The sequence below is a fragment of the Hippichthys cyanospilos genome, chromosome 8 (genome assembly GCF_059441005.1).
Source record: "Hippichthys cyanospilos isolate Australia breed blue-spotted pipefish chromosome 8, RoL_Hcya_1.0, whole genome shotgun sequence".
Taxonomy (NCBI): domain Eukaryota; kingdom Metazoa; phylum Chordata; class Actinopteri; order Syngnathiformes; family Syngnathidae; genus Hippichthys; species Hippichthys cyanospilos.
In genome coordinates, this window is record NC_142376.1 from 15,847,699 (window position 1) to 15,862,588 (window position 14,890).

At 37.8% G+C, this 14,890-nt stretch overlaps 1 protein-coding gene across 1 annotated transcript; it reads left to right on the forward strand.

Moving 5' to 3' along the window:
• Nucleotides 1-204: 204 nt before the first annotated feature.
• Nucleotides 205-14,571, forward strand: mertka (c-mer proto-oncogene tyrosine kinase a). The gene is made up of 19 exons (XM_088422267.1): nucleotides 205-441; nucleotides 1,217-1,532; nucleotides 2,765-2,865; nucleotides 2,928-3,098; nucleotides 6,638-6,724; nucleotides 7,937-8,052; nucleotides 8,128-8,317; nucleotides 8,892-9,037; nucleotides 10,515-10,650; nucleotides 11,077-11,227; nucleotides 11,760-11,848; nucleotides 12,078-12,173; nucleotides 12,262-12,342; nucleotides 12,417-12,509; nucleotides 12,597-12,715; nucleotides 12,792-12,901; nucleotides 13,000-13,159; nucleotides 13,367-13,503; nucleotides 13,587-14,571. The coding sequence occupies exons 1-19, from the start codon at nucleotides 354-356 to the stop codon at nucleotides 14,026-14,028; spliced, it is 2,829 nt and encodes a 942-aa protein (XP_088278393.1). The 5' UTR covers nucleotides 205-353; the 3' UTR covers nucleotides 14,029-14,571.
• The last annotated feature ends 319 nt before the right edge of the window (nucleotides 14,572-14,890 follow it).

A 14,890-nucleotide genomic window follows, 5' to 3' on the forward strand; every position in this document is an offset into this window, starting at 1 on the left:
GGAAAACAATACTTACCTGTTATTATTATTTGTTTGTAAATCAGAAAATGTGACGTTAAATAAAAATGGGCTTATATGTATTTAGCACGCTAATAGATCTTTTTCATTAGTGTTTACGCTCTTTCCTTCTATCCGTCCCGCCTCCATGGTATCCCGCCTGTGACGTCACCCTAAATAAACTTTTTCTACCAGTTGGCCAAAGTGATTTGGTATCAACAGATCTCCAGTCTCCACGCAAACTGCGTCAAAGCTCTACTTGTGTGATGCAGGTCAGTCGTCGTGCAGTCGAGTCTGAGCTCGCATAATAAGTGTGTAGTTTCCCGTCTGCTTGGACTTCGGAGTTTCGAGGAAAAATGGCAAAGAAAATACCTTCAAATGCCTGGTTTGGATTCATACTCTCCACCGCAACCATGGCACTGACAATGTGGAATTCCAACAACGGTAATTTGTTTGATTATTGGTGGTCTTTTATCCGTTTAACGCTACCTGAAAAGCAGGTTTTACTCGATGCTTGTACGTGACTGCACTTGGGACAACTTTAAATTTACGTGTGGAGTGCTCATGTACCTGAAGAGCAAAACCTCCTCTAACGGATGCTTCATCTCACAAACGTCATCACATCTTGATTGTTTCTTAGTGAAAAATAATCGACAATCGAAAAACTTTATTTTACATTTTAGTTGACTCGTGAATATAAATAAATATTGACCAGCTCTATAATACATTGACTGCCATTTGGCATTTATAGCATAGCGGTCAGTGGTGGTCATTAAAAAAGTAAAAGAATGTGTTTTTATTCCCGTTAAATTTATATATATATAAAAAAAAAAAATAACAATTTGGGCATTTATGGCATAGCTGTCAGTGGTGGTCATTAAGAACTTGAAAGAATGTGTTTGACTTTCCAATGTTTGAATTCATTAGATTGACTTATATATGCAAATAATAATGACTTTCTTTTTCATTTGATTGAATTTCCCTCCAAACCTAGTTTGTGCATAAAGGCGCTAAAAAAGAGCAAGGTTCTATTATATAATATAATGACTCACTATGATCCTAAGGTACTGTCATACTGGCATAATAAAGCATACTCATGCATGTTTGTGCAAGTATTGGAATGATGTTTGGGTTAATAAAGTAATATATGACGTGTTTGAATGTGTAAATAATATTCCAAAATTAGTTTTGTCAAAATCTAATGTGACTGTGTAAACAGCTTTTGAATCCAGCAAACATCTCCCGCGGCCCATCAGGACTGGCGAGCCCCTGGTTGTGCAGGGCCATGCTTCAAAAGTGTACCTCAGCCCAGATGAGCTAAGACGGCTCCATTTTAAGACCACCACGGACTCCCTCCTGTTGTCGGAAGGACATGAGGCTAAGTTCAGCTGCTCCATTGATATTCCTGATACCCAACTGGAACCAACCATCTTGTGGATGAAGAACGGCCAGGACCTGGCGACTAACCTACACATTCTGATCAATGAACTGCAGACCATCACAGACAGAGCAACAACGCTCCTTTCCACTGTCAGGTATGTGGCTCTTATTTTTATTCTTCCTCTACTTAAATGGCGCACTCTCTTAAATGAAAAGAAACAACAAAAATAAAGCTCATTTGGGATACGAAGTAATATATTACAGACATTTGTGTTCAGAATAACGGCGGCTCAGTAGAGCAGCAGTTACTACGTCAGCCTCACAATTAAGGGACTGGAGTTCGAATCCAGCTGGCTCCGGTCTTCCTGTGTGGAGTAAGCATGTTCTCCCCGAGTCTGCATGCGTTCTTTCCGGGCACTCTGGCTTCCTCCCACACTCCAAAAATATGCATAGCGGCGGTATTGGACGTACCAAATTGTCCTTAGGTGTGACTGGGTGCATGAATGGTCGTTCACTGTGTGCCCTGCGATTGGCTGACAACCAGTTCAGGGTAAGCTTGCAACCCTTGTGAGGTTAAGCGACTAGAAAATGGACGAAAATGGATGGATGTGTTCAGAATTATTGAATTTTTTGCATGCTCAAAGACAAGATCATGGACAGAAAAGCAATGATAACCGAAGAATCAAGTTTTTAAATTACTGATATCTCATCTGATTGCTCTGAAGTTGTTATATTATACTCAAAGCTTATTTAGAATGTATTTCCTTGTTGTGTGGGGTATTTAACAATATACAGCGAAGGAACCGAACTAAAAAAGTGAAAAATATGTTAAGGAAGCTCTTCGGCCTTCATTTTGTTGATAATATTTATACAATATACTTGAAGAAGAACATTACGTAAAAACGGAATACAGTGCACTATTTATAATTGTTTAAGACTCAATATATTAATAGACTTAATATATTTGTTTATTTGCTACAAAAGTATTCAGTGAATTCAATAAAGTAAATATCTTTAAAATAACAATCGAGTAAAGGAACAATTTGATAAGAACTGCTTTTGACATGATGCTAACCACAAATGAAAGTGGGAGTTTGCTTTTTTTTTTTTGGGGGGGGGGGGGGGGGGGGGGCGTTGACTTAACTGGTGAGTGTTCTTTTGTTGTCATATTTGTTTTCCATTTGACTTATTGGAGTTATACTGTATTATTGGGAAAGGGTATACACATTTAAAAGACAAAAACATAAAAAAGTTGTGGGAGTAATGGGAGAGCTTGTTTGGGACTTGCAATTCTTTCTGGATTTTTGCATGGCTTTTCGACTGTTTGTCAAAAAATTGTGTTGAACTGCTTGAGTTTCCAAGGTGACGTGTTAAAATGTGTCCCCAGCATTACCCAGGTGCAAAGGGCAGACGCTGGCGAGTACCGCTGCAGGCTGAGCATCGGCAACATGATGGTGGAGTCTCAACCTATCACCATCAGTGTAGAAGGTAAGTCTGGCATTGGGGTCTTGTTGAGATATCTGTATCACAATCCTGAACTGTCTTTGTAGGTCTTCCAACCTTTATCCTGCAACCTGAAGACAGAAACATAACAAAGGACACACCTTTTAATCTGTCATGTGAGGCGGTTGGACCCCCAGACCCTGTTAGGATTCGCTGGCTACGTGATGGAATACCCGATGGCGACTATCATACATCACCCAGCACTTACACTGTGGAAGGTGAGCAAAAATATTCGTTTTGTTAACTGAGAGTAAAAGCGTCAAAATGAATTGATTAATCAACAACAATTTGATGATCAAATTAACCCGCAATTTTGATAAACGATTAATCGTTTAGAGCCATAGTTTCACTTTGAATTGAGTAAATCCTCAGTTTTCTGTAGTTCTTGATGAAAGTGGACTGATTATTTTTTTTGTATAATTAGAAATAAGACATTTGCAAACATTCACTTTTCATTTGAAAAACAATGACTGAACCAGTATTTGAATCACTTTTCAAAAGGAGGGTGAGTAGAAAATCAATCAATCATGTGATATTGCTTAATCATTGTCTTTTGCTGTTGTTTTTGTTGTTGTTGTTTTAATCTCTAAACAATACCAAATAAACAAGATGAACATTAATTGGGGGAAATGCTTTTGCAATACAGATGAATTATAAATAAAATCTGATCAGATTATTGAATTAATTAATGGAATGATAGAATAACCGAGTCTAAATATATTCAATAGTGACCAGTGTAATTTCGAGAATACAAAGGCCAAAAAATAAATCCAACGCCAAGAGAAAACAGTATTTTTGTAAAATCAAAATCAAATTTGCCATTGTCGTTTACACTGTAGTTTGAATAAAGTATAAGTGAAGAATTAGGTACACCAGGTACTACTTTGTTTTGTAGACTATTAGACAAATGTTTTAAAACATTGCAATCAATGTACATTCTATTCACTAGTATATACGATTAGAATATTATATAATAATTGGTTGTACAGCTGTTAGCTCAAGTTTATATTGCCTATTCATCTCTGCGCTTCACTTTGTATTGCTGGATTGATCAGAGTATATATTGTATCCTTGAGGCTCACACACTTTAGTTATGTGATATATTTCGAGGTTTAATAATCGATTAAATAATCCAAAGAGGTTGTATGTTCATTGGTTAGTGTTTTCACTGCTTGCCCAGTCAGATTAATCTTTACCAATACTATAAAGTCTTCTTCAGCAGAAATGAACCTATTATACTAGAGTCAAAGTAAGCTGGTGTGTACTCAGGTTGTATGGTCTGTTGGTGGTTTCTATTCCGCTACATCTTCGCTACCTCAGCATCTCCTTGTGCTTATACAGAGAGATTTTTTACCATCGTGTTTTGGTGCTATTGTTAGAGTCAATGGGCTTACAGCATCCAATTGTGCAAGTATAATAATTTTTCTAACTCCACCATAGTAGCTAATAGGGGGCTATTATTTTGGCCCTTTCTGGCTCAGTGTGTCCTTCAGGCAACTGGCTGTGAGATAAAAGCCTAGTTGAAGGGGTTAAACATTCAGAGCTGTGCTTTGGTCCAGTGTGTGCAAGGGCCGGGGCAGGAAGAGCCTGGAGTGGGGGGTTATACAGGCATTCTGTTTGGGGGTTGGCTCCGGAGACAAAGACCTTATTCACAGGACAGCCCACTCCTCAGGCAGGGAGGGGCTGCAGGCGACCAGAGCTCAATACTTTCACTGCACACATTGCACTTGCCTTATGCAACAAGTGTTTCTATTTCCTCTTTAGGCATCTGTATGAATTCTTGTCAAGGGTTTTTCATCTACATACCAAATATTTGAAATCTAAACCAAACCATAAATAAGTACCAGGGATAGAATGTCTAGACTCTTAAAAAATGTAAAAGGTCATCTTCTGTCATCAACCTGTTGGTTGGCCATCTATTTGTTCAAAATTTAAAGCTACAGTGCTTTTCGCACAAGAAATTGATGAAACAGTATGTTTTCAAAATGTCTACGTAAGTGTAAACACACATTAATCGTTCCAAATATAAAACGAGTATATTAATGAGTAAATGAGTGGGTCTTACATATTTTTCAGTAAATCTTAACGGTTCTTAATGGTTAGGTTATATAATTGTAAAATTATTTTTTTAATGCGATAGTAAACCACGCTGGCCTTGATGAAAAGTGATGACACATTGCTGCTTGCCTGTCAGTGGGAAGCGAATAAGCAAGCAATCACGAGCTTGTGTGTACACAGGCTGGATTGGTCTGTTAGTGGTTTCTATTCTGCTTCATCTTCGCTGCCTAAGCATCTCCACTGTGCTGATATAAAAGAGATGTATTTGTACCTCCAACACTGTTGTTATTGAGGCTATTGTTAATGCCACTGAGTGTTTATACTCTTTATATAATCACTAATATGATGAAGTCTGTAGTGAGGGACACTAGCAAATTTTTTGGGCCATTAACCATTTAACTGTTATAATGTGTGTTGTCATATCAAAAGACTTAAAATGTGTGTCAAAGTTTCTAATTTTAATCATTAAGATAGTCTGAGTCAAGGTAATATAATATAGTCTGTAGTTTACTTTGCATGAAGCAACATCCGGTAGCTTTCACTAAGATGTGGTGGGACAGAGCAGGAAAATGAAGCTTCTCTGTTTGGCTGTATTTTATAAATAAATCAGGCAGTTTTACAAAAACCTCAAAATTACAGGTTGCTAGAGCTAATGTTGCAAGACTTCCTTCTACTGTACTCCCACTTCTTATTCGGAATTGTTTGTTTCCATCTCAATCGTCATCTTACCAGTGTGGTTCGGTCAATTTACTTGAAAACCAGAATACACTTGCATGATGTTTATATACAAATTATGTGTCGCACACAAAACCATATTAGGTAAATCAGGAATAGCAACTGCTGTCATATTATTATATCAGTTCATGAAACTATTTACCAAATGCAAGGTTATATATTGTGTAAAGCACAGATCTTGGTGTCAGACACTGTTTCCTAAAAACAGTCAAGATTGATGTTTCCCTTTTGGTTTTCCCACATTTAACAACAATGACTTGTTCCTTTTGTGATTTGAGTCAAACCTGTTCACTTTTACTTTGCTTCCAACATCTGTTTGCTGTGCACTTTAAGAGTCATGGTATTTTTACAACTTGCTCAGAAATTTGCTAAGGTATTTGTGCTGTACTCCCAACGGTTTCACTGAATTGTGAAACCTCAGTTAATTGCACCTTAGACTTAGAGAGTCAGTGTCATTTAAAGTTAAAAGCAGAAACATGTGGTGCAGTCAGTGTTTGTGTAAAAGTGTGGTACTGTTTAGACAAGCGCTCCAGAGAAGGTCAAAAAACTCTTAAAAAATATAAACAAAACAGAGTGTTTTCTCTCAGGCTGTGTTTTAGTTAACTTGACCTCCAAAATGGAGCACAAAAAGGACTTTTTTTTTCGAGTACCATTGAAACAGCAAAGTTTTGAGATTTTTAACACACAGACAAGACAAAAAAAAAAATATATATATATATATATATATATTTTTTTTTTTTACCTTTGAGAATAACAAAGAAGTAACTCATTCTTAATGTGTCATTTTATAGGTTGAGCACATTCTTAGCTTACCAAAAGACATGACATGAACCTGTTTCATTTTTCATCTGTACCAGAGACACAAGTCTAGACTAGCGTTGTTTGGCATTTAATGTTTCTTCCAAATAATCAGTTTAGCTGAATTTGACTGACCATAACTCTTGCTTTAATGTATCTACTGCAGGGGTCAACAAATACACTCAGTTCAACTGCGAAGCTTACAACTTGAAGGGGGTCAGTACATCCAGAGAAGCAAACATCAACATCAAAGGTATGCAACAAATGCTGACAATAAAGAGTAAAGCAAAAGGTGATGCCAGAGGGGGTGCGGATGACCCCAGGGAAAAGGATTTGTTTTTGCTGTGTGGTGTAATTGTGATAAAATATGAATTATTTTCAGGCACTTTAATGCAGTTGGTTTTTTTTCTGCTTTATAGAAACCTTTAAACAGTAAAAAAGCTGTAAAAAAAAGTAAATAACAGCTGAAAGTTGTTTTTTTTTGCTTTTTTCCTTTTGTCATTGTTAAAAGGGATACATTTAGGTATACTTTTACAATTATTTATAGTTAATAATCTTATTTATGGTCAATGTGGCAAGTGGGGGGCATGAAATGTTTTCTCTTTCCGAGGGGGGGCTTTGCAAAATATACTGTATTCGAGAAGCACTGCTGTAGTATATGGGCACTTGAGTACTGTTGGTAGCGAATTTATCCTCCTCTTTCATCGGGGGGCCTTTGCAAAATATAATTGAGAGTATACTGCTATAGTACAGTATATAGGGCACTGGTGCACATAGTAGCTAATTTATCCCAGGCGCTGCTATATTTCTGAAGACTGCACAGGCACAGACACTTGCAACAGGCATCCTACAATACAATGTCAGTGTAATTAAGTAGTTCTTTAGTGCACTGAATTGGCAATTAAATGTGATTTCAGAACATTGATATGTTGATTAGCACAACGTTGTTCTGAAGTCCAGAATAAATGTTTGCTGGAAAGACAAGACAAAGTCAGCCGTAAAGCCATACTGCTGTAGAGACTTACTGCTGGAAGCAACTTCAAAATAAAAGCATATCAAGGCATTCGCGTCAATATATTATTTTGTATTGTAAGGTTTATTTTAAAGTTGGCCTCTCATTAACAGCTGCTGCTTTTATTGGCTTGTTTTTTTTTTCCTTGCGTGTACACTAAATAAGATGGTATCCGGCGCAGGAAAAAAAAATGCCTCACGCACTTTTTTGAACCAAAGTCAGACGATGATGTTATACGGTAATTGTGTTACTTTTGTCGCATGTTGGTCTGAGCGTTTCTGAGGATAGATATAATGTTATGTAAGACGGTGTTGACAACTAATGTTGGAGTCAAATTTTAGGTCCATTTCTCTCATTTAAAATGCCCATCTACTTTCCGGCATAATTTAAATTTTCCTTTCGCTATACTGTGCTTTTGCCAATGTTAATGACAGATTTTACTGTGTTTTGTAGTGCTTCCCAGGACTGTATCAAACGTGACTGTGATTGCAAGGGAGTCCAATAAATTGATGCTAAGCTGGGTGCCTGGTCATGATGGTTTCTCTCCATTGATCAAGTGCCACATCAGGGTGAGTGTCACATCTGTTCGTTGATGTTCTAATGTCCCTCAGAAAGATCATTGCATGTTCTCTGTGCTATCCAAGTTGAAAGAGGTGAGTCGCAGAATAGGAGAGGTGACAATAACCAGGTTCATCAATGTCACGGCGCCACCATTCCCGTGTGAAATCTCTGGGCTGCAGGCCATGACGTCTTACAACATGAGCGTTTCCTGCAGCAATGAGGTAGGGGCTTCTCCGCCCTCACCTTGGATCCAGAGCAACACAACAGAGGGAGGTGGGTGACTACTACATCCATCTGTTTCCAAGCTAATTTAATTTGTGTTAGGAGAGAATGTCTTTTGCATGCCCAGGTATTTCTTTAATGGTTGTATTGAAGTATAGAATATTTTGTCTTTATAATTTTCTATTTTTTCAGTCTGCAACAAAATATACCACAAGGAATGTTCTTATGAAATAAGTTTGGAATTAAACTACCATTTACCTTAACCTGTTATCTTGCAATAGTGTCAACTGCAGCATCATAAAAAAGGACGAGTGCTTATAACATTTTGAACGTGGTGACTGGAATGCACTACCCAATCTACTTCTAACAAGTTCCTCCAGTTTTCCTAAAAAGACATGTAGGAAATAGGAGCGGTCTTACTAAAAGAGTTTCTACAGGGTGGAGTTTCCCGTCAAGGGCCACCATGGGTGCTACTTTAGCCAGGAAAGGACCACATACCAAACCGTTATCAAAGTTTAAACAGGGAATTCTTTTTATAAGTGGCCTTTTTCCCCATAAAGGTTATGCTGCCATGTTACACATTACAACCTAATTCTACAATCTCTATGTTATCATATATTTACAGTGCCATCAGTTTATCCTCGAAACGTCACGGTGCAGCTGAATGAAACATGGCTGGTGATCAAATGGAAGCCTCCCCCAGATGATAAGATTAACGGGATCCTGCAAGGCTATGATGTTATTGTCCGACATGGGACGCATGCGAACAAGGTGAGCCAGTTATTCTGTTTTTATTTTTAAAGATGTTAGGGGTAAGGAATTGGGATACCGCCACTCTGCTGGGCAGCAATATTCTGTGCAGAGCATGTAGGTATTTATGTTACTACTGTCTAGAAAAGTTAAAAAAAAGAGATTAATCAATTAAGATTTGTACTTAATTGATCTAATTCATAAATTTTTAATTCCATATAAAAATTTCTGAGGAAAACCCCAAATTATTTTTTCAAATACATTGTGTCAACATGATAGATCAAAAGATTGATATATAACAACAAAAAAGTAGCTTTAGCCATTTACTGTATTTTCTTTAACAAAAGCACTTGTAACCATTGACTTTCTGCTGTATTTGAGACTAAGGCCAAGTGCTGGCTGCAACCCATAGTTTCAGAAGGAATGGTGCTATTTTCTTTTGTCAATTGCCAAATAATTAGAAATGTATATATATATATATATATATATATATAGGACTTACATAACTGTAAAAAAAATAATTTCACTGACAAAAAATGACAAAGGATGACTAATTTCAAGACAATGTGTCTGAACTAGAGGTCAGCTAATTTTTTTGTCAACAAGCTTAGGAAGAGGAGAAAGAAGGAAGGTAAGCAATGTTATATCCATTTTAACACAGTTATTAACGGTTTATAATGACATGAATACTTTTATTATGAGTTTATCTGTTGTGGAACTGCAGTAGTGCTTTCAAAGACAATGGTATAATTCCTGGTCTTCCTGTCTGTGTGGAAGTGAAGGAAGCGAGTGTGAAAAAAAAGGAATGTTTTTTCATGATTTGGCATGTGGCTCTGAGTCATGTCAAAGTCAATGGAATATGAATACAACAGGATGTGTATAGTAGACTTGAATCTCCTTTTGTTGTCCATTGTTCCTGACGTCACAGTACAGAGTATAAAAAACTATTCCCAATGTCAGCTCTGACTGGAAGTGCATGTGTGGCTACTGTCGTAAGCATATGCCTAGATTGGTACCTCAGACATGACATATTGTGTGAATCATGGCTTTTGTGAGGCCTGTCGGGACAGTCAGCATATTGGGAGCACAGAGGAACTGCAGATGCTCCCATGCACTGTTGTGAAATACACGAATGTCACATGGCGGCCCCCATTGCAGCAAGTCAATAAGTATCCTTTTTTTCAGGGTATTATTACTGGTAGCCAGTACACAGTTTAGGGGAATTTTTATTTTTTTGCAAATAAGGTTGTTCCTCAAGGGAGATGTATGTTTCATTTTTCTTTTGTTGAAGAACATTTCTTTATAAATGGAGCAAAAGGAAAATGGACTGTGATTACCCAATTATATTTGTGGCTTGCTTTATTCAACCATTAAACCTGTGGCCTCATTTCCATCTGATTCTTATCTCTTTACGTGTAATGATTAACTCTAAAAGATAAACGGGAAGAAAATTCTAATGTGATTGTGACACAACTATTCATGTCAATATGTTCTTTAGATTCATAGTTCTACCAACACGGCTTTTGTAGCAGTGCATGATTTCAACACCACGTACAGTGTGGAGGTGGCTGCATGCACACGTGCTGGCAGCGGCATGGTCAGCCCACGAGTCTGGTTGTTTGTACCAGAAGACAGTAAGCTACTCTCATGATTTATTTCCTCTTACTTGATGAACTGGAGAAAAAATTGTTTTGTACATAAACAAAAGTAAACATGAGTGGAACCTTAAAATTCAAATATACAACTCGAAATTGTACAAATACGAATACTGTACAAAGTTGACATTCTGTTGTACTTTTACTTTCCAGCAGAAGAGCATTTAAACTTGTTTTGCCTTGCATGCCACTATACATCACTGGCATAGTTAGGCAAACAACAAGTTTACTGGGATTAATTCTGTTTGACCTCAGAGGTTCCACTGTATTTTCCTTGGCAGTATTAGACAGTTCCCTCACTAAGAGATGACCATTGTACTATTGATGAACTATGTGGCTTTGCATTGCATTTGAAGTGAATAAAATATCATATTTCACAAATCACTTTTAAAATTTGTATTTTAGAATCAGGCCCATCACCATCCTCAAGCCCCGGCACCAAGATCCCAGATTCTGTCAGTGTTGTTCTCGGTGTGGCGTGTGGAGCCTGTCTTTTGATGCTTCTCCTTTGGGTGGCTATCTGTGTACACAACAGGACATCTGACTCTTGGCTTGGGTATGTTGAAATTTCAATACTTAAGTTGAAGTAGATTTAATCAAGGGTCTCTCTGTCTCTAAAGTTGATGACCCTTTCTTTGAAATGGCTTTCGGTCCTGTAAAGAGACACTGGTCAGAAGTTCATAAGGCGAGCTGACTCATCTTTCTACAATCACAAGCTTGAGGAGCTTTCCTGATCATAAAGTGTCTTATGCTTCCTATTAATCACTACTCTTCACACCTTAACGGAGTGTAGCTGTGCAGCTGTCAGTTTGCTATGGTTCACAACAAGTAGCTGTACATTGTAGAGGTCAGTGACTCAGTTTTGCCTGTCAGGATGAAGTTTGGATTTTGTCGCCACACACACACACTTTCAGGAAAACAACAGCTGACCTCCAGGAAACAGCTCAGTGTCCATACTTTGACTGTCTATTGTTTTTAATGTGCGTGTGCCTGCGTGCGTTCAAAAAGCTACGACGGCTGAGTGAGCCGTGTATGCAATGATTTATTCCTCACGATGTTGTTTTCTTTTACACTGTCTCCTCCTGCAGGCGGTTGTTGGGAAGTGGACAAAAGCAACAGCCGATGGTCCAATACAAACCTCAGAGATCGTACAATCGGACAGCTGTTGGAATAACACGTATGTTTACAAATACAGTATCATTAAGAACAAAAGCATATTCTTAAACAATACTATATCATCGATGCAGCATTTATGAAATAATTCAATAACATGTTTCAATTTAAATTGGAGAAATTAACAGGTAAAATGATATTTAAGTTATGTAATTGATTTGCCTTTTCATAAAGGAATTGGCACAGAAAAAATCTATAACAATCTATCCAAGCATACGTAATTTTGTCTGCAGTTGTAAACCTTGGCGTCAGCGATGAACTCCATGCCAAACTGCAGGACGTGATGGTCATGAGGAACTTGCTATCCATAGGAAAGGTTCTTGGAGAAGGTGAAAAAAACAACCTCAGCAAAAAAAAAAAAAAAAAAAAAATTATGATGGGTGAAATGAATTATTTATTGTTTTATTTTCCTATCAGGTGAATTTGGTTCGGTGATGGAGGGTCTTTTAAGACAACCAGATGGGACATCGGAAAAAGTTGCTGTAAAGACAATGAAATGTAAGTCTTTTTTTAAACATATTTTTTGCAATGATTCAAATGAAATAGTAATTTTTTTCATGTTTTTCAAACAGTGGATAGCTTTTCTCAGAGAGAAATTGAGGAGTTCCTGAATGAAGCAGCCTGCATGAAAGATTTCCACCATCCTAATGTCATCAGGCTGCTTGGTTAGAACATATAGCGTTACATCTTATGTGTATTGTAAGAACATTGCTGTTTTGATCTTCATTGTATGAAATTATCGCTTTCTACAGGTGTATGTCTGGAAATGGGTGCCGGAAACTTCGCCAAGCCTATGGTCATCCTGCCCTTTATGAAATATGGAGATCTGCACACCTTCCTGCTGCGCTCACGCCTGGGAGAAAATCCAGTGGTAAGGAATTTGACTATCAAATTAACTTTGTGTACTTCTCACCACATTAAATCTATCATCATGTGTCTTACTCCAGTTCTTACCTACACAAACACTCCTGAGGTTCATGGTGGACATTGCCTCTGGTATGGAGTATCTCAGCGGTCGGAACTTTCTACATCGTGACCTGGCCGCTCGCAACTGCATGTGAGTTACCACTGCTGCGGCTGTGGTGCTTGTATTATGTGTAAGCTTTACTTCTAACCATATGTGTCATTGATTTGTGGGCTGGTGTTCCCCCTCAGGCTGCGAGATGACATGACGGTATGTGTTGCCGACTTTGGTTTATCCAAGAAGATCTACAGTGGAGATTATTACAGGCAGGGCAGAATTGCCAAAATGCCCGTCAAATGGATAGCAGTTGAGAGTCTGGCAGACAGAGTATTTACTGTCAAAAGTGATGTGGTGAGTACCTCAATTAGTATTCTATACAAATCTTTGAGATTATTGAGCACAAGTCTCCAACCTTCTTAACACCAAGAGCCAGGTCCATATTTTCTTCCTTTTCTTGAAAGTGTGGTGGCCTTTTGTTCTCTATATTTTTGACACTGTAAGCATTTTCCATTAATAGCGTTCATATTCATTAATTATACATTCTTTTTCATCCCGCAGTGGGCATTTGGTGTAACCATGTGGGAAATCGCTACACGAGGGATGACGCCATATCCCGGAATTCAGAACCATGAGATTTATGACTACCTCCTTGAAGGGCATAGGCTTAAGCAGCCAACAGACTGTTTAGATGACTTGTGAGTGTTTTCTTCTCGGTTTGCTAGTTTTGACTTGTTGAATCTTGTTGATTTATCTAAATGATATCTGTCATTGTGATTAGGTATGAGATTATGTATAGCTGTTGGAGAGCTGATCCTCTGGACCGACCCCTTTTCTCCCAACTGCGAGAAATGTTGGAAAAAATAGCAGAGAGGTTTCCAGAGTCTTTTAGCAAAGAGGATATCATCTACATCAACACCAGCTTCCAGGATGAAAGCCCTGATGGAGACACCATAGAACATCCTATGCTCAGCTCTTCGCCTTCCTGCAGCCACCAGGAAGGAGAAAACTCAATAATTACCGCAGACGTTCATGGGAGCATGGAGGATGAGGATGACGACAGTCGTTATGTGGTGGTTATCTCCTCAGATACGTCACCAAGATTTGCAACTCTGGACACTCCTCTTTTGTCGAGTGATTCGTCAAGTAACTCAAATTGCAACATGGCTCGTGATGGTACACGGACAGATCCCACCTCTACTCATATTTCCCACCTGCTGTAAAATTTGATATCAAGACGTTTTAAGATATCGTATGGTATTGTACTGAGCTGTATTGGATTGTATTGTATTAAAAAATCCCTACAATAGTGGAATACTAATATTTTGCTATGTTGCACTGGAAAAACGTGTAGTGTTCTTTAGTTTCATAAGCAATTTATGGTTTCGACAACTTACATTAAATGTTAATGTTGATGTCAACCTAAATACATGTTTGCACATGAACTTAAAATTCATTAGACTGTGAAATGGTTTAGTGTCGTGTATGGTTACTGTTGATGTGAATATTGTAATTTAAATAACCTAAATAAATGCATATTGTCTGCTGCGAGATTAAAACATGTATAGAGTATGTCAGGAGGATGTCATCAATGGAACCCTTAAGACGATTGTTGTTATGGGATGTAAAAATTCTATACATTGTATTCTTGTCATTAATTTATGTTTCATGCTATAAAACGTAAATAGAAATAATACAATGATTAGCAATTCACCTCAAATTAAAATTAACTGCCATTCTATGAGGAAATGGTGTTTGGGCACTGAGTCGAGCGCTCTATTTCTGGGACTCGTATCCCCTGGGTGGTTAAACATCTCCTTGGTGGGCCCTTGGCTTTCCCTGATAGAATTCATAAGTAATGTAATTGTTTTCCTATCATGCGGAGTTGTTTCTACTTTGCAAACTTTCCATTGATTAAAAAAATGAAGTTAGTCGTGTATAAAACATTTGTTTTCTTTTTTAAATTTTGCATTCAATATTAAAAGCCCATATGTATTGGTGTTTTAACGAACCTTCACGTTTCGGTTATTCTTTATCTCGATTTCTATAGGTAAATAATTGCAATAACGGTACAATACAAGTGCA